This window comes from Trachemys scripta, chromosome 10 (assembly GCF_013100865.1).
Source record: "Trachemys scripta elegans isolate TJP31775 chromosome 10, CAS_Tse_1.0, whole genome shotgun sequence".
Taxonomy (NCBI): Eukaryota; Metazoa; Chordata; order Testudines; family Emydidae; genus Trachemys; species Trachemys scripta.
Genome location: NC_048307.1, coordinates 32,177,473 through 32,197,777, shown reverse-complemented (window position 1 = coordinate 32,197,777; position 20,305 = coordinate 32,177,473). Strand labels below are relative to the sequence as shown.

The 20,305-nt window shown below is 45.9% G+C and overlaps 1 protein-coding gene across 5 annotated transcripts in view; it reads left to right on the top strand.

Annotated features, from left to right (window-relative positions):
* LUC7L (LUC7 like) overlaps positions 1-19,828 on the top strand; it is a 41,260-nt gene extending 21,432 nt beyond the window's left edge. For 4 of the 5 annotated variants that reach the window (XM_034783159.1, XM_034783155.1, XM_034783158.1 and 1 more), the window contains 7 exons: positions 642-752; positions 4,617-4,760; positions 5,282-5,458; positions 7,129-7,217; positions 13,759-13,788; positions 14,829-14,999; positions 17,720-19,828. In XM_034783159.1, coding sequence (XP_034639050.1) covers positions 642-752; positions 4,617-4,760; positions 5,282-5,458; positions 7,129-7,217; positions 13,759-13,788; positions 14,829-14,999; positions 17,720-17,861 — 864 coding nt within the window. In that variant the 3' untranslated portion in view covers positions 17,862-19,828. Of the gene's footprint in view, positions 1-641; positions 753-4,616; positions 4,761-5,281; positions 5,459-7,128; positions 7,218-13,758; positions 13,789-14,828; positions 15,000-16,353; positions 16,416-17,719 lie in introns of all 5 variants that reach the window. The other variant, XM_034783156.1, reaches the window with a different exon arrangement.
* The last annotated feature ends 477 nt before the right edge of the window (positions 19,829-20,305 follow it).

Here is a 20,305-nt window from a genome sequence, read left to right as displayed (position 1 = left end):
CCGTGGTGGCTATGTCGGCAGAAGAAGCTGTCCCACCGTCATAGCACTGTCCACACTGACGCTTAGGCCGGCATAATTTACATCGCTCAGGGGGTGGGGAGGTGGCGGCTTATTCACACCCTTGAGCGACATATGTTATACCACAGGTAAGTGGCAGTGTGCACATAGCCTAAGGAAACACTGTATCCTGGCCCCTTAGAGGAGTAAACGACACTGAGTAAAAAAATATAAATATATACACGGAGGGCAGAGAGGGTGTTAGGGCTGAGCACAGCCTCCTTTGTGGGGTAGGAGCTCAAATCCCAGCTGTATCACTGCTTCAGAAGACTAACAGATGAAGAGAAAAAGACAGGCTGATCTCCACCATCCATTTACAAGTGTGTGTTCCCCATAGTGGGTGCTGCTAGCATGAAGAATATAGGAATTGCTGTATTGGATCAGGTCAGTGGGCCTTCTGATCCCAGTTTGACAATGTTGCCCTACATCCACTCAGGTAAAAAAGGAAAGCTGTGTGGTGGGTTGTGATCTGTGAAGGAATCCTCCTGGTTGGCTCTCAGTAGCGAGAGAGCCAGAGCCCAGCAAATGCTGCTTGTATAGCAAAAAGCATCCATAGCTACAGTTCTTGGTTTGAACACACACAGGCTATGGATCACCTGGAGTCCTTTATCGCAGAGTGTGACCGGAGAACTGAGCTGGCTAAGAAACGCCTGGCTGAAACTCAGGAGGAGATCAGTGCTGAAGTATCTGCAAAGGTATCACTCTTCAGTTCAACACTTGTTCTGAGGGCCTGTGTGCACTGTTATGACTAGGGCTATCTATGTTAAAATGTGATTTCTAAAACAGGAGACCTAAGTTACTTCTAAGCTGTGCGGCTGCACAGCAGGCTATCAAGGGGCATGCAGGCAGAGAGAGGTGCCTGTCCCTGGCCCCAGCCCTAGAGCTGCCCCAGGGCTGGAGGGAGTCCTCTCTCTCCATAGCCCGGGGCAGCCTGCACCCCAAGCCCCTCATCCCCAGCCCCATGCCAGAGCCCTGAGTCCCTTCCCGCTCGCCTGACCCCCCCAATCCCTGGCCTAACCCCAGAGCCTGCACCCCCAGCCAGAGCCCTCCCCCCGCAACCCTCTTCCCCAGCCCTGAGCCCCCTCCCACACTCTGAACCCCTCGGCCACACCTCCGCCACACATCACCTCCATACTGGTGCACATAACAAAATTCTTTCCACACATGGACATAAAAAATTAGAAGGAACATTGCAGGAGACTGCAAACTAGTAATATTACCAAAATGTGGCTTTGGCCCTTCTGCAGTCATGGGGTTTTTTCTTACCTGCATGGACAAGAAAACCATGTTGGGATCGAGATGAAGACAAAAACACGCTGCTTTAACCTGTTTCTAACCTTTTTCCCTTCCACTCACAGAAAACTGTTATGTTGTGTTTGGGCCACTGTCCTGTCTTGCAGCCATTTAAAGAGTTACTAGTGCTGAGTGGTCTGGGCTGACTGACCTGGCTTCTGGCCTTGGCAACTTCGCCCAACTTAGTTTTTCTGCTTGAAGCATTTTTCTCTTCTCTTGTGCTGTTCAATGGCGATCTCTTTAGTATTCCCAGTCCTCATATTTGGGGGTGCCCTTAGGTTCTGAAGCTCTTTGTTTGCTCATTGTGTCTTCTGCTCTTTGGGATGTTGCTGTGAAGTCTTGGCTGACTAAGGAGGTGTCTCCTGATTGAATGTTGCATTGCACAAAGAGTAAATATTCCTGTAGCCTGCACTAGTGACAATTTAAACAGTGATTTCTTACCACCAAATCCATGTTGGAAGATCCCTGTTTTCTCATTCATCATATGGTTCCTAGTGACACTTCCTGCGACCATTCACTTCCCCGTGCCCCTCGTGAGACAGGAGACCCTTATGCACGTGCGCACACTCACATACCCAGCCCTCTCTCCCACCCCTCTGGCATGGAATTTGTATAGTGTGTGTTTTGCTGCTTGGACTCTTTTGTAGCCCAGGTGGGTGTCTCCTCATCCTTTTTCCCTTCAAGGTGAGTGCAGGGGCTTTCTCCCCGCTTAAGGGTGTGTGCGTGCTGGAGGGGGGAAATGGTTCACTCCTTCCAAAATTGAAAATACCCACATTGCTAATGACTACAGGGCAAAGGAAGTTACCCAGGGATGCACAGGGATGCCCCAGAATGGAACAGGTCTTATTCAAAAGACTGAATTCAATAGGAGAAACTGTAATAAAGACACACAGCAAGGATAGATGAGCTTAAAAATAACAAGCTATGACCATGCTGTTGGTGGGGGCTTGTGGAGACAGTTTGCTGCAGTGGCTGTGAGCAGCTGTGTCCCTGTTGCCCTCCCTGTGGGGAGAAGAGCAAGAGTTTAAAGAAGAGAAGTGGGTATGGGTGAGAACCCTTCAAACTTGCTTGTACAGTTCCAAAAGAGGGGTAGCAAAACAGCCATATGTGTGGGGATCAGTTGTGGAACTGTGTGATGTCATACATTTAGCATACACTTCTGGCTGTCTTGCTGTCCATGTCTGCCAGGATTGCTTCCACCGTTCCACATCTCTGAGCAGCTTCCAAGAGCTACTCTTGTTAAACCAGCCTGCCAGATAAATGTTACTTTCTTGCCTCAAATACCAAAATCCCCCTGAAATAGGCCCTGGCCTGAGGCCCCTGGTAAGGGAATGTTCAATCCTGCACCAGTGACAGGTTTATATCCTGTCTAGTGACCCTGCAGGGCTGGGAGAGGAAACTCTCGTCTGTCTCTTAAGAATGCTGTAGCTCAACCTGAAGTTGTGGGTTTGATACAGGAATCACTGGGTGACGTTCTCTGGCTTGTGCTATGCAGAACGTCAGACTGTTTGATCAGAATGGTCCTTTCTATCCTTAGTCTATGAATGCAGAACAGGGATGTTCCTATCTTTCACTTGGGCTATACATCTGCTTCCAGCCCTGGAAAGTCATGAGATTATCAGATCCTAAAATCTTCACATTTTAAAATCATTTTTGAGGTTTCTGTGGCTTCCTCTGAGCCCTGTCAGTTTGACTGAAGGTAACTGAAGCACTTGGCTTTATAAGTAGGGGATGCAAATATTAGTGTTTTAGTATGCTGGGAATATATTTTATCTCCACCTTTTCCTGTAACCCCCAAGCAAATACAGAATGCCTGGGGGGTGGGATGGCTGAGAACTGCTCTAAGTGACCTGCATAACTTGCTTGTGGCTTTGCTACTAGTGAGTAATGCATTAAAGTCATGCTGATCAACCCTATATACCAAACCATCATGCATCTAATATGCAATGTATAAATATTAATGCTGTATTTTAACAAAGCAGGAGACCATTATCCTGTCATCCGTCCCCTCCCCGAGCCTGAGGAATTCAGGCTGCAGATGCCTTGGAATCTTGGTCTGCCAGTGACTTCCTAAGTACCAGCAAAGGTCCGAAAGAACCATCCCCATTAACTAACCTGATTTTTTTTTTATTATTCCTCCCCACACCCTTTGTGGTAGTAGGGAGGACATTTGCTGTGGTAGAAAAACTTGGAGGTCAGTAGCTCATATTCCTTGAGCTCTTCAGCTCAAATCCAGTGCTACTTAAAATTGTAACCAGCCAATTATTCTCCCTCTTGGAATTTTACAAGCAAATGTAGGACTTGATTGAAGATTTTCTGTAGTTCACTGTAGATATTGATAGATCATCTTTAGCTGGGGCAAAGATTAAAATAATAAGGATGCTGCCTGCAGCTACTGCTTTTGCCTAGTGAGTTCTCTAAAGCATTCTGTCTCTGAGGGTGTCCATCTTGAAACATTGTGGCTTTCCTAATAGGTTGAAAATAGGTGTCCGCTCCAATGAAGCTAGAACACCATAGAGGCAAACCAGTGTTAACAGCGTTTGAATAGTTACAGTTTAATTTGAAATACAGGTGATTCCTGTGGAAATGGTGAGCTCTTTCTCTCTCATATACACATCAGTAGTGAAAGGGTGATTAATCTGAATAGGTGGTGTGTATCGTACTGGAGCGTGACATGGGACTTCATTCTTAAAGTAAAGTTTCTGCCATCTGGTACTATCCTGTTAGCTGGCCTGCATGAATACCGAGGCAGAGGATAATGTAAGCCTGCCTGCTGCTAGAAGTATGAGGTGCATTTAAACCAGTTCCAGGTTAAGTTATAATTAATGCAAGGCTGGTTCAGGGACCTGGATGTTGGGCCCTTTCCTGTGTAATTATTTATTCCATCCCATTTGTTAAAACTTCAGGTGGGGGTGTTAGCAAATGCTAGGGAGGGACTCTCCCAAGGGAGCTGTCATCCATGCAGCGGGGGAGTGGGCCTGAAGGAAATTCCAGTCGTCGTTAAAAGATCCTGGTAATGGTGGGAGGCAGGCAGGAACAACAAGGGATAGAAATTGGGATCTGGAGGGAAAGGACAGTTTTCTCCCCTCTTTGTGGGGGCACTGCAGGCCACTGGAACCAGCCCTGGGGTCATGGTGGCAGTGGAATGGTTTATTGTAGGCCCCTGTGTATCTGTAGCTATAAATGCAAGTGAAGGATTCATTATCTGCAAATCCCACAAGCTTTACAGGTTCTTTGTCTTATTAAAAGCAAACTCCTCTCTTTAGGCAGAAAAAGTTCATGAGCTGAATGAAGACATAGGAAAACTGCTTGCTAAAGCTGAGCAGCTGGGAGCTGAAGGAAATGTGGACGAATCCCAAAAGATCCTGATGGAAGTTGAGAAGGTCCGAGCAAAGAAGAAAGAAGCAGAGGTTTGCCAATATCAACACTTACTGTGTTCCCATGTTTTATGTAATGGTGAACTGAATTAGTAAACAGAGCACATAGCACCCAGCTGGGCAGCCTCCCCTCTCCATCTGCACAGTGAGCTAGCAAGTGATTGCATCTTCTTTCATTCTTTGAGACCAATGTTCTCTATAAGCTTTCATCCATCTAACAATGCCTGCTGCAGGGTTTCTTTCTTTGAAGCAGCTGGTACTAGACATGATCAGAGAGCAGATACTGGGCTAGATGGACCATTAGTCTGATCCAGTCTGGCAGTTCCTGAGTTCTTATTAGCAGGTGCTTTTTAGGTCTTTTTTTTAAAGCAGGAGGTTGCACAGTAATAGTAATTTCTTGTACAGATTTTACTGAAGTGTTAGAAGTGGTCCAAATGTTGAGAATGAGATTCCTGTTTAAATTTAAAACACTCCAAGCTCTCTGAGGGTTGCATGTGTCCTGTGTGTGTTATGGGGGTTTCCCCTGGTTTTGAGCTGTCTCTGCCTCTCCGCAGGAAGAATACCGCAATTCCATGCCCGCATCCAGTTTCCAGCAGCAGAAGCTGCGCGTCTGTGAGGTCTGCTCAGCGTACCTTGGTCTCCATGACAACGACCGGCGTCTGGCTGATCACTTTGGAGGCAAATTACACTTGGGCTTCATTCAGATCCGTGAAAAATTGGACCAGTTGAGGGTAATCAGTTATATTTTAAACCCCATTCCTCCACCTTGGCCAGCAGTGGCCCGACAGCTCTCCAGTGAATACTTAGTTATTTAATTTGTTTTGTAACCTGCTGTCTTTGGCTTGTATGGAAACTCTACACAGTCTTTGTTCTGAAACACTCTGAATTCAAGATCGATGAAACTCCAAGTGGAGGTTTGCCTAACCTCACGTCTGCTTCAGCCCTGTAATGTCTACGTAACTGAAATTGTACCTATAGAGGAACAGGGCAAAGAATTACACTAGAGGGGCTTCCTCCTTACATAAATGGGGCTCTTGGTATAGTCTGAATTGGAGTCCATAGGACTGGGCCACAATTTGCAGTGGGAAGTCTGTCATTTGTTTTAAAAATTATACATATATTTTTTGGTTTTTAGCATTTTATAAAACACTCAGACCTACTGGTGAGATGCTGTAGCAATGCAAAGTGTGTTTACAGAGTGCAGACAATGAAGGTCTAAGTGAAGCAGAAGCTGAAGTATTGATAATGGAAGGATTTTAAAAACATGAGCTTTAAGTGAAGTTGGATGCACAGACAGTAGCTTGGCTCATGTGAATGGTAGAACTGACACTTAGCCAAGTCAGTCACTTCACAAACCTTACAAGTGAACTGGTGCTTTCTGCTTGCTCAGATCAGGGTTCTCCATTCTGTGATGTGATTGAGTATTTGTATTACAATGAGGCCTAGAGGCGCTAACCAAAATCAGGATCCCCTTGTGCTCGGTGCTTTACGTACAAACAGTGAGAGACAATCCCTGCCCCAAAGGGCCTTCAGCCTAAACAGCTAATGCTAAAGCTAACAGCCACAGGCACCCAGAGCTGTGTTCCTTGCACTGGTATATGTTTGTGATGCTTTCAACGGATTTAGGGGAAACACAGGACTTTGAATAGGGGTGTTGGCAGGCAAGTAAGCAACTGCTTTTCAGGTGTTAAATAATCTGTAACAAAGTCTGTACCATCCATATTCTGTTCCCCAGCCTTCTGTCTCGTCTCATAAGCAGTTCTTTATAGCCTCACATCCAGCATAAACAGGATGACATGGGTAATTATAGGCCTGTTAGTCTATCGATCCTGGGCAAGGTAATAGATACTGGACTCGATTAATAAAGAATTAGAGGACGGTAATATAATTAATGCCAATCAGCATGGGTTTATGGAAATTAGATCCTGCCTGACTAACTTGATGTCTTTTTATGAGATTTACAGGTTTGTTTGATAAAGGTACTAGTGTTGCTGTAATAATATACTGCGACTTCTGTACGTTATTTGACATGATGCTGCACAACACTTTTTGATTAAAAAGCTCAAGTGATAAAAAATTAACATGGCGCACATCAAATTGATTAAAAGCTGGCTAGCTGATAGGTTTCAAAGTGAAATTGTAAATGAGGACTATGGGGATTGTCTATGGCCTGTGTTACTCAGGAGGTCAGACAAGGTGATCGCAATGGTCCCTTCTGGCCTTGGAATCTGAATCCCTTTCAAGCCAATAAAGAGATGACATGACGTGTTGGAAAAGGCAAATGTTGCACAAATCTATTGAATTACTGCATTTTTGCCTCCAACTGCAAGGTCTTCCCGCTGTCTTAGTTTACTCCCTTGTTGTGTGTCTAACGCAGCATGTGAATTTTTTCTCAACTTAGAAAATGGTGGCAGAAAAACAGGAGAAAAGAAACCAAGATCGTCTGAGGCGGAGAGAAGAGAGAGAAAGAGAAGAGAGAATGGGCAGACGGTGAGTGAAAGCAAGTGAGCCCCTCTTCAGGGATGGGCTGTAAAAGAGTGCAGCTCTCATATTTGTGGCTGTTACAAGAACCCTGAAAATGACAGATGGATCCTTTCCAAAATAATGCTGTCATTAAGGGCTAAGAGAGATCTGCTGTGGCATAGGCAATGGGGGCTAACCATGACTAAGCAGGTGAGCCTTGTGTCAGGTTCATTCCTGGCACTGTTGTTGTCCCTGTGTAAGCTCCTAGGAGTGCACTGGATTAAGAAAAAAAAGCACCTGTAAGAGGTTTGTGCCGGGGCTTGACCCTCCTGGGCAGGAGGGGAGCCACACTGACTCACCACTGGTGGAACAACAGCCAGTTAGTTCAGGGGCTCAGGTCCTCTGGTGCAGGGGCTGAGCAACAATGCAACGAGTAGTTCGGAGGCCCAGGCCCTGGATCAGAGTGGGGCACAAACAGTCACAGCTCAGGCCCTTTGGGGCAGAGGCTGAGCAAACAACAGTTAGTTCAGGGCTCAGGCCCTCTGGTGCAGGGGCTGAGCAACACTCAGGGAGCTCAGACCCTCGGGTACAGGGGCTGAGCAAACAATCAGGGAGGCCCAGGCCCTGGATCAGGGCGGGGCACAAACAGTCACAGCTCAGGCCCTCTGGTGCAGGGGCTGAGCAAACAGTTGGGTAGGCCCAGGTTCCTACACCTGAGCGTTGGGTGAGGGGGAAACCTGCCACCCAAGAGTGGGGTGGCAGGGGGGGAAGCAGGCCCACCCACTCCACTGCATCCCAGCCCGGGGCCCTAGCAGCGGCTCGTGTTGCTGCTGGTCAGTGGGGTGTCCTGACCGAAACACACTAAATCATAGAATATCAGGGTTGGAAGGGACCTCAAGAGGTCATCTAGTCCAACCCCCTGCTCAAAGCAGGACCAGTTCCCAACTAAATCATCCCAGCCAGGGCTTTGTCAAGCCGGGACTTAAAAACCTCCAAGGAAGGAGACTCCACCACCTCCCTAGGTAACGCATTCCAGTGTTTCACCACCCTCCTAGTGAAATAGTTTTTCCTAATATCCAACCTGGACCTCCCCCACTGCAACTTGAGACCATTGCTCCTTGTTCTGTCATCTGCCACCACTGAGAACAGCCGAGCTCCATCCTCTTTGGAACCCCCCTTCAGGTAGTTGAAGGCTGTTATCAAATCCCCCCTCATTCTTCTCTTCTGGAGACTAAACAATCCCAGTTCCCTCAGCCTCTCCTCATAAGTCATGTGCTCCAGACCCCTAATAATTTTTGTTGCCCTCCGTTGGACTCTTTCCAATTTTTCCACATCCTTCTTGTAGTGTGGGGCCCAAAACTGGACACAGTATTCCAGATGAGGCCTCATCAATGTCGAATAAAGGGGAACGATCATGTTCCTCGATCTGCTGGCAATGCCCCTACTTATACAGCCCAAAATGCCGTTAGCTTTCTTGGCAACAAGAGCACACTGTTGACTCATATCCAGCTTCTTGTCCACTGTGACCCCAGGTTCTTTTCTGCAGAACTGCTACCTAGCCATTCGGTCCCTAGTCTGTAGCAGTGCAGGGGATTCTTCCGTCCTAAGTGCAGGACTCTGCACTTGTCCTTGTTGAACCTCATCAGGTTGTTTTTTTTTTTTGGCCCAATCCTCTAATTTGTCTAGGTCCCTCTGTATCCGATCCCTATCCTCTAGTGTATCTACCACGCCTCCTAGTTTAGTGTCATCTGCAAACTTGCTGAGAGTGCAGTCCACACCATCCTCCAGATCATTAATAAAGATATTAAACAAAACCAGCCCCAGGACCGACCCTTGGGGCACTCCGCTTGAAACCAGCTGCCAACTAGACATGGAGCCATTGATCACTACTCATTGAGCCCGACGATCTAGCCAGCTTTCTATCCACCTTACAGTCCATTCATCCAGCCCATACTTCTTTAACTTGGCGGCAAGAATACTGTGGAAGACCGTATCAGAAGCTTTGCTAAAGTCAAGAAATAACATATCCACTGCTTTCCCCTCATCCACAGATCCAGTTATCTCGTCATAGAAGGCAATTAGGTTAGTCAGGCACGACTTCCCCTTCGTGAATCCATGCTGACTGTTCCTGATCACTTTCCTCTCCTCTAAATGTTTCATAATTGATTCCTTGAGGACCTGCTCCATGATTTTTCCAGGGACTGAGGTGAGGCTGACTGGCCTGTAGTTCCCCGGATCCTCCTTCTTCCCTTTTTTAAAGATGGGCACTACATTAGCCTTTTTCCAGTCATCTGGGACCTCCCCCGATGGCCATGAGTTTTCAAAAATAATGGCTAATGGCTCTGCAATCTCACCCGCCAACTCCTTTAGCACCCTCGGATGCAGCGCATCCGGCCCCATGGACTTGTGCACGTCCAGTTTTTCTAAATAGTCCCAAACCACTTCTTTCTCCACAGAGGGCTGGTCACCTTCTCCCCATACTGTACTGCCCAGTGCAGCAATCTGGGAGCTGACCTTGTTCGTGAAGACAGAGGCAAAAAAATCATTGAGTACATTAGCTTTTTCCACATCCTCGGTCACTAGGTTGCCTCCCTCATTCAGTAAGGGGCCCACTGACATCGGCTCACATGCGTCTGCAGCCTGACCGGGGTCGGCTACCCCTGGGCTACTTCCTGGTTCCCCCTCAGGGCCTACCTCATTGGTGCCGCCGGGTCCAGGCCAGGCCACCAGCATTGGTTCCTCCGGCCTGGGGCTTGGGGGCAGGTCCGGCAGCTCCTCGGGGAAATCCGGCCACTGGGGCTCCGGCGGCTCCGCCGGGTAACAAGAGGGGCGGAGAGGCTCTGGAGGCTCCTCGCCTTCGTAGTTGGCGCAGGGCAGGTCCGACGGCTCCTCCCAATACCGGGTGCAGGGGGGGTTCCGGCGGCTCCTCCTCGTAGTGGGCTCGGGGGAGCTCCGGCCAGTTAGGGCAACGGTCTCGGGTCTCAGCGGGCTCCCGGCGGCACGTCCGCTCCGTGCGGCAGCTGGGCCCTGACCGAGCTCCGTCGGCCAGCCTTTATACTTCCTGTCCTGCCTTGCTGGGCAAGAGGGGAGCCACACCGACTCACTGCAGCACCATATAGATTTTTTTTTTTTTTTTTTTTTTTATCTTCAGCTGCATTGCTGAAAGCTAGAGGCTCCTAGGAACTTTCAGGCATGTGCTGGCTTATCCCCTGCTTAAGAAACCAACTCTGAACACACGGCTTGAACTATGGCCCAGTCTCTATCCTTCTGAAATTACTAAGAAGGTGCTGCTAGATCTGCTCAAATAGCTCCTGCCATGCACTAATTCCATGAACAGACTTCAGGTTAGGACATTGTACTGAAACAGCACCAATCTGTGAGTGAAGATGTCGAGGCAAGGAACAGATGGCAGGCATCTTCACTAATTAAGAACATAACGGCCATACTGGGTCAGACCAAAGGTCCATCTAGCCCAGTATCCCATCTTCCAACGCCAGATGCCTCAGAGGAAATGAATAGAACAGGTAATCATCAAGTGATCCATCCCCTGTTGCCTATTCCCATCTTCTGGCAAACAGAGGCTAGGGGCACCATCTCTGCCCATCCTGGCTAATAGCCATTGATGGAGCTATCCTCCATGAACTTATCTAGTTCTTTTTTGAACCCTGTTACAATCTTGGCCTTCACAACATCTTCTGGCAAAGAGTTCCACAGGTTGACTGTGCGCTGTGTGAAAAAATACTTCCTTTTGCTTGTTGTAAACCTGCTGCCTATTAATTTCATTTGGTGACCCCTAGTTCTTGTGTTATGAGGAGTAAATAACACTTCCTTATTTACTTTCTCCACACCAGTCATGATTTTATAGACTTCTATCGTACCCCACTTAGTCGTCTCTTTTCCAAGCTGAAAAGTCCCAGTCTTATTAATCTCTCCTTATATGGCAGACGTTCCATACCCCTAATCATTTTTGTTGCCCTTTTCTGAACCTTTTCCAATATATATTTTTTTGAAATGGGGTGACCACATCTGCATGCAGTATTCAACATGTGGGCATACCATGGATTTATATAGAGGCAATATTATATTTTGTCGTCTTATCTATCCCTTTCTTCAGCAGCCTTTCATACCTTACCAGTGAGGTGCTTTTGACTTACCTTTGGGACACAGCAGGAGTGCCAGGAATCTTCCTGCTATGGTTCTGCTCATTCCTGTTTGAGAAATCCCAGAGGGTGTTTGCTCTTCTTGGTGGCTTTCAGCTGTGGGTGGTTCTTGTTGCCTCTTGTTCAATGTGGATGTAAATAACCTAGGGGAGAGCGAGACAACGTGAGCTATTATGTTTGTATGCTGGTGACCCAGAAAGAACTCTCTTCCTGCTTCCTCCAGTATGACTGACAGACAAGGATATTGCATAGAAACCAGCTGGCTTAAGCTCAGCCTGGACATGATCGTGCCTGTTCGCAGGGGGCAGCCTCTGGGGGAACTGGCAGCATCTGAGTGCCCCATCAGTTGGCAGCGTCTCCCCATTCATTGTGAAAATGATCCATAGTCTCAGGGCATTACTGTATACATCTCTGCAACGAGACCCCCAACATGGTGTCCAGAAAATCCTTTTGTTGCCTTTGGATGGCCAAAAACTGAGCTCTCCGCTCTCAAAGACCTTGCTTCTATCGTCCTGCTTTGTTGGCATCTAGGAAATGCTGCGGCAATGTGCTTTACCTTGGACTGATCAGAGGGGTTGCTCCGCAGGCACTGATGTGGCTGGCGGATGAGGTCACTGTGCTGGCTGCCAGGAATACACCCACAAAAATGCAAGGTTCCTAAAAATGAAGCCCTAAATGGCTTACGGTCCAGCTGCCTCCTGCCTCCTGGTAGCCTCTCTCTGATCCACCTCAGGGCCATAACATGCCTGGATGCTGTCATATGTCTATCTTAAGGAGAGTCCTCTCCATGGTAGCCTCTCAAGTGTGGAGCTCGTTTCTGCCAGAAACTCACCAAACCTGACCTGGCTGCCTTGAGAAAATACTCAAGAGTTTCTTTGGTCAGACTGTCCCACAATGCTGGCTCACTTCCCCCAGAGGCTGCCTCTTCTCAGCTCCTCCTTCCTTCCTTCCTTCCAAAAGCCTGGTTCCTGAGGGTCAGGAGAGAGACGCAGGTTAATGGCTCTTTAGGTGTGGGATTGGTGGCGTGCTAGTTATTAGTGTTGGATCCCATGCCAGACCTGGCTGAGCATGATGCTTCTGGACATACACAACGCTATACATGCTAAGAGCTTAAAGTGTTGGCCTAGAACCTCACTTGGTACCTGCAGGCTTCCCATATGGCTTTGCCTGAGCAGATACCACAGCCCTTCTTCAGCCTTTGACCCATACAGAGCATACATTCCCACCCCTCTGAAAGTTCAGGCCTCTTCCGGAGAGTCAGATAGTGGTCAATGCTTTTGAAGGGAACATTATCTTCCTAAAGCTGTCAAATTCCATACCTGTTACAGCGTGACATTTTTATTTGAAGATACAGTAGGGAACACCAAAAATGATCTTAAATGTCGCTTGTCTATAGGAAGGCTCTGCTGTTCTATTTGTCAAGTTGAGTTATATCACGGGAGTAAGACAACATTGATTTAACTTCTTTCTCGTGTATCAGCTGTACCTTAAGCCCAGCTTGTCAGCATGTGCTAAATCTGTCTAGCTCCAAGTTCAGTTCCAACCTTGTTACTGTTCTGTTAGCAGAATTCCCTTTTTATCTTCCAGTGCTATAATTAACTAATAACTTTCCTTGTGGCTAAGTCATGATACATACTGACTTCATTCAGTAAATGCACCCTCTCACTAAAGTCCCTTCCTTAGTATGGGGTTCTGGCCTCTTAGCCAGGAGTTGTTTGTTTAATAATGTCCATTTAAAACAAGACTTCACCCTTCACTCAACATTTTTCATGTAATTTTCTGTTAATGGATGTGTGCAAGGTTAAACTGCCAGAAGGGAGTTATTGCAAAATTAAAGGTTGAACATGCAACCTTAAGTCTGAGCTATTGCACAATTCCTTATGATAACTTTAAAATTCATGGCCTCAAGAAATCTCAGCTACATGTGTCTAAGGCAGTGGCTTTCAGTCTGTGGACCCCAGGTTCAAAACCACTGTTCTATAGTAATGACAAGCTTATAGACATAGTCTGCAGACTCTCAGGTCCACGGACCACAGGTTGAAAACGACTGGTCAAAGGTGGTACACAAATGATGAGATGTTAATACTGTACATAACAGAGGGCAGTGTGCATACTTTAACACTACAGCGAATGGGTGGGTGTTGGTTTTGCATTTAATTATTGTTACATGGAGCACCCAAAACCAAGTTGGACCAATGCAGTTTTTTGGAGTTGAATAAGCCATTGATGTACATCTGATTTCCACTATGCTGTTGGCCTCAGTTGAGGGGCCAAGTTACTCAGTGTGCTGCAGTGTCCTGGAGAACAGCGATGTTATAAAATGGGAGATCTTATGAAAACCCATAGTGATGTCATGAATTTTCTCTTTGTTGTTCACTTTCTGAAATAAACTTTGCTCTTCTTTCTAGGTCTGGCTCCAAAAATAGAGATCGCAGAAGGTGAGTATGTAAATCTTACGAAGGCTTATTCAATACAGCATGTGCATGTGCTTGTTCCTGCCTAGTTTAATTGTGTTTGGTTCCTGGGTATGGTAATCAGAAGCCTAGTAATACTTTCAATAGTTGCTGTGATTTCCCAGACCCACCTGTTGCCCTTGTTGAATGAAAATGGAACTGCCACAAGTGCACTTTCAGGACCCTACACTTCCCTAGTCTCTAAAAGTGATCTGTGCGGACAGAGGAATGCAGTAACTTGAGAGAGAAGTGCCGACTACTCCAGACATCCAGGCACTGGGCACATTAACTCCAGCATTTAAACAAGTGAATATGCTGGATGCCTGTTTGCAGTAGAATGTCTGTATCGTTTGTGTGCACAGAGCTTTGGAGTCCCTGAATGGAATGTGCTTTGTAAGTACAAAGTTGTTGGGATTCCGGCAACTGTAGATGGATGCCAGATGTCCCTGGCACATCAGTACAATGGCATTCTGTGCCAGGAACAACTTCGTGATTGTTAAACTTTTCTCCCCACTTCCTTACAAATATATTGTCACCCTTTGCTGCTTGTTTTAGGACAGATTGAAATGAGTTTACTTTTTAAAGTGCAGCATTTTCATAGGAAAGAGTTCATTTGCAGTCCTTCTAAAGATCTTGCATGGCACTTCCCATAGCCATTTATTCCTCAGCTTCTCTTCCTTTAATGTGTGGTCCCATTTCTGACTGCTGCACTGTAGCTGTGCGCTATATCAGCATGTGTTTGAATGGACGTTGAGGTTAGGAGCTTGTCAGCTGGTTTCCCGTTTGGAATTTACCAGCTTTGGGTTCTTGTTGATTGCCCTCCGTCCCAGGATGGTGTGTGCTCCCTGGGCTGGGTTGCCTTCTACGTTAGGACGGATGTATAGTGAAGCACAACTGAAGTTGGTTGCTGCTGTCTCTTCAGATGCAGTGTTACTCTGGAATGCCCCTGTCTTGACTGTGTTGGCAGGGAGGTGTCTCACGTGTACAGAACCTTGGGGTTTGAAACTGCTTGTGTGTTCTCTCAGATCACGATCTCGGGACAGGAGACGAAGGCGCTCACGATCCGCTTCCCGCGAGAAACGAAAGTCCCGCTCCAGGTCCCGAGAGCGAGACAGACACAGACGCCATCGGAGCCGCTCACGCAGCCACAGCAGAGGTCACCGACGGGGTTCCAGAGACAGGAGTTCAAAACACAAGTATGTACTCCCCTTCACACAGCACCACCAGCTGGGGGAGCCCTTCTGTGGGAGTCCTTGATGTTGTGAATGGCCTTCCACCCAGGGGGACTGGGGCTAACCTTAAAGTTAGGAACTAAAGCATGTAGGACAGTGGTTTTCTACCCTTTTTTCATTTGCAGACCCCTAAAAAATTTCAAATGGAGGTGTGGACCCCTTTGGAAATCTTAGACATAGTCTGTGGACCCTCAGTTTGAAAACCACTGTTCTATAAGAACTGTGACTAACCCCCAAGCCTGTGACGTTCTTCCCCATGGTCATCTGCAGATGATGGTGCCAGGGAGCAAGTTGAGGCATGACTGGTGTAATAGAGATGTGTGTCTAGAGGAGAACCTTTGCTTTTCTTTTTGAATCACAAAATGAGGGCCCGCTGTTAGGGAAAACTTTCCCTCACTCACGCCTCTATAGAAAAAGGCCAAAGAGCCTGTTGGGGCAAATCTGGAACTTCCCTCTTAGCCTGCTAAAAGCAAAGTACAAAAGAGATGTTGGGCATCAGCATGGCATGGGCTGTCTACTGTTTGCACAGCTGCCTCTTGGTATGGTTCTATATCATCTCCGCATTTAAGGGGGTCTCAGACACATGTTCTTTTCTGGTGGGTTGTCATTGGGAAAGGGGTATATTGTTTGCTGGAGCCTAGACTACATCTTGATCGGTCTCTGGCATGTTCTGGCAGGAGGGATGGATGGTTCTCTAGGAATTCCCATGTTTTGGGAGGGCAAGGGGACTGCAGGAGTTATGGCATTTCCCCTTTACTCCTCTCTTCCCTCAAGGTCCCATATTACAGAAGAGCTTGATGTGTCTCTTCGGGAGCTGGCCCCTAAAATAGTCTCTGGGTTAGTGGAAGGGTGGGAGCAGGCATCTAAGAGTAATATTAAATACTCTGCACCTCAAGGGACGAGCATGCTCCCTTGCAGTACTTGTAAGTCCAAAAGCCAAGGGCCTAAATGCTGATCCTGTGTGTGCATGCATGTCAGCAGGCTTTTTGCTGAAGTCAGCCATAGCATGCTCTAACAGTGCTCTGGACAGCTTTGAGGAAGCTGTGTTTAGTACTGCATCCCCCTTCTTGAACCCACCTGAGTACAATGCAAATGATATACAACACATTATGCACACACGGTGCTTGTGCGACTGCTAGCTCAGGAGCTATGGGGAATAAGAAGGGTTTTTACAGATATGCGAAGGGGGAGGGAAAGAAGCATCAGAGAGAAAGTAGGCCTGTTAATAAATAAGGGGGGGGTGAAAATAATGTTGACTCACAAATGGCTGAGATACTAAAGTCCTTTTTTAAATCTGTCTTGAACATGAAAAATAAAGAAAAGAAGTTTGGACAATTAGGAAGTGAGGAAGACCCTGTAATAACTATTGCTAAAGAGCAGGTAAGGGAATACTTCGGAAAACTTCAACATATACAAACTAGCCCCCTTGGATAACATGTGCCCCATAGGAATTGGCTAACAAACTTATTGTTCCAGTGACAGGCATTTCTGAAAACTCATGAACTGGGGAGGTTCCAGAAGATTGGTGAAAAGCCGGTGGCAATCCCATTTTCTAAAAAGAAATTAGTGAGCCTGACAATTACTATTCCATAGCAAAGCAGAGCTCTCCAAACGTCTGGAAACTAATGGAATTATGGGCAAGAGGCACCATTGAGGGGAGGGGCTAAAGAATACACCTTCTCAAACAGGCTAGCTTGTTTTGGGGGCTGAATGACTGACATAGAGATGAAGACAAAATGGTGGCTTTGATATATCTGGGTGTTATGAAAGCATTTGATATAGTGTCTCAACCTTACCTTCCAGAGAAATTGAAGCTTGCATGTAAATAAAACCCTACACCAACCTTTTGTGACTAGAAAGGAAATGTTTCTATATCGTAGGAGCTCTAGAATAAAATGCTTCCCATGCCCTCTGAAGGTACCGGGGGTGTAAGGAACCTGATGGGAATAGCACCTCTTGAAGGGTGTTTGATGACTAGTTGACTCTTAGCATAGGTCGCTACTGGAAGATTGGACTTAAGGAAGCTAGTTTACTTAATTCTGCCCAGGCTGAAGTAGTCAAGCCTTGATTAAAATCCTAGCTATCGTATGATAATGTGTGCTAGCAGAGTGGTCCCTGAGTCCAAAATTACAGCTGTTGTTTTGAACAGAGGATGCTGGCAAAACTGATAGTTCTCAAGAGGCAAAGTACCAAAAGCCCAGGACTACACAAACATTTGAGCCCAAGGAGGAGAGTCAATTTAATGTAAAGGAGCACTCTAGGCAGGAAGCCACTGTCTCTCAGTATAGCCAAAAGTGCTGTAAGAGAAACAGAAATAGAGCTGAAGTGAAAGGAACTGTGCACACTTCTACTGTTGCTCTGTAGGCAACATCCTAAAGAGTCTCCTGTGTCAAGCTATTTAAGGGGAGAGTGACAAAGCCTACATGTTTCTCTTACCACTGAGAAATGTTCCTTGACTTCCACAAATAGTCACATGATGGTGGCTGTTACACAAAGCTCACCGAGAGACTGTCTGATCTTTCAGTTCACTACAGGGTGACCTGTAGTCCTGACATAGCATTATCTAAGCATGTGCCTCCTGAGACATACTTTATTTCCTGATAGAAACAACTCTTTGCCATCAAGTGCACATTTATGAATGCTTTTAGATGCAAAATTTTACAGTGGCTTGGTTTGTACTTCAGATCCTCTAGAGACCGATCTTCAAGAGAAAAGTCACGAGACAGAGAGAGGAAAGAGAAGAGCTCTTCTGAAAGACGGCATGAGAGCACAAATGGCAAATCTCGTTCCAAGAGATCGGAAGAGAGAGAAGCTGGCGAGATCTGAACTCAAATGATCTGTATTGCACTGTAAATAGTCTGATAAACATTCTACAAAAAGCCTAAATTTCCCATTTATATTTACTGAACACAACTCATCTTTTGTAGTTTTGAATTTTTATTATTTGGCAGATAGCTGTGAGTTTGTAGAGATACAGAGTTACGTACTGTTTACCAGGATTTTGTTTTAGTAGGAATAAATAAATCTGATGAATTGACTTCAACATAGATCAGTGATTTACATATGTGTTGATTGGCATGACACAAGGAATGCAGCAGTTAGAGCTAGTGCTATGGTTGGAAACGTAACCTGCTGTATCATTTGTAACACTGATACCCTTTTGGAACGTCCACTTGCCCCTTCTCACAATTCGAGTTTGAGATCATCAGTGGCACTGGTGCTACCTAAATTCACATTTTTCCTTTGGTTTGTGCACATCCAGAGGAATTTAAGGTTTTTCTTGCTTTTTTTAAGTGCTTAGCAACTCATTTTGTGTTTCCAGTGTTTGAGAAACATCTCAGTATTCCAGCTAATTTAGGACAAACAAAACTAGCCCCTAATTTCCCTCTTAAACAACTCCAGTTCATCTTCATGACGATGACCAAAGTACCTGGGGCACAATACTGAGATATGCTTGGGCCTATCCCTAGTAATATTTACACATACCTACTATAAAAAGCCTGTGTTCAAGTGAAACACAATATCTGGATTGATCTCTTTGTAACGGAGTTCAGTCATGCTTAATGGAGGTAGCCTTCCAATCAGGGTAGAGCAGAATTGTACTTTGTACATGTGATGGCACCTTGAGGTGTGGCCTCTTAAGACAGAAGGTTGCCTAATAAGGGTGGGCCCTTGGCCTGGTTTCTGTGTATATGAATTTACACTGAACTGGCTTATCTCATTGGTGCTTACAACTGAGGTGAAAGGAACCTGGACTATAACACAGTGTGGGAAGAATCAAATATCTGTAACTAGATTAATTTTAAAATTAGGGAGGAAAAACTTCCTCTGAGTTCACTGTGTCAGCCACAGTGGCGATCACAAGGATCGTGCTATTGTGAGACTTCCCACAGAATAATTTAGCTGAAGCAGTTAGTATGTGCAGAATCATGAACTAAAGTAATGTAACTCCAGCCACTGCTGTCCAGTTTTGACTTCCCAGCCTACTTATTAATTAGGTAAGGCAGGTATCTGAAATTAACACAGTTAAATCTTACCATTTTCCCATAGTGGAAACTTAAGGTATTTGTAAATACTATTGCATTAGTGTGGGCAGTGTGCTGGGGTTTTCCAGCCATTTTTTTTCCTTGCTGAGCCTCTGATAATTCACTTAACTCTTCGATTTCCTTTAATTTGCGGGGGAGTGGGGGTTTTGTTTGTTTTTTTGCAGAGGTGCAGGAGTTGTCCTTGGTGTGTTAGTCTTCTAGATGCATGTTTAGGTATTGGGGGGAATCTAGTTCCTTTTTGTTTTACAATTAATATTGCATTTTAATTATTGTTTTGTAATCTCTATGTATCGCAATCGGTGAGCTCCTGCTTTTCAGGGCTCTTATTTACAAGGTCATCATTAGAATAAATTAACCTATGATGAGGGAACATCACACAGGTTGGCAGCTGATTGATATGCTGGGCTCAGATCTTGTCTTCAGTTACACCTGCAACTCCTGTTGAAGCCAGTGGCAGGGGTGTACATGTTGCTGAGAGCAAGGCCTGGCCCAGTGTATTTCCTTTCTAGGAACACAAAGGCTCTAATAACAAATAAAACTCTAAAGCTGATCACACAAGTGTAATAGAGTGTTAGAAAGGAACCCACCATGCATTGATTTGTTGTATGTTGCGGTTTATCATGTTGGAGCATTTTGTTCTTTATAGCACCTTTGCTTATGAGGAGTTTTGGTCTAAATATAAAAATGTAAGTAAAATATGCTGTTCTCTTGCCAGTCTTACTCACATTAAAGATTTATGTTTGTGGCTTGGAGTGGTACTCTGGCTTTTGTATACTAGTCTAGTGTCTGCACTCTGCCGATGTTGCACTGACGTAGTCCCTTTTAATGGATCCCAAAGCCATTTACCTGACCAGTAAGTTCTGCGAATTACTGGGTCACTGTCAATTTTGGAAAAATCATTGCATAATCACTCTAGAGACCAGCACCGACAGCAATCCTGCTCCATGTCATGGGGAATGTGATGCCTCTTATGTAAGCAAACCATTGTTGCTTTTATATTTAAATGTTTGGAAAATGGTAAGAGTGAAAACACGCTGTTGCATAGGAAAAGGTGCAGCTTCCTTTATGGTGCATTTCCAAATGCTGAGCTACTGCCACCTCCTGGAGTGAGTGCTCAATGGGTAGAGACTCTGTTCATTGCAGTTCAGGGCAAGTCATTATTGCATTGGCCAGAGCTGGCTCCTGTCTCTGTACCTACCTGTTGCTGTCACCCCATCCAAAAGG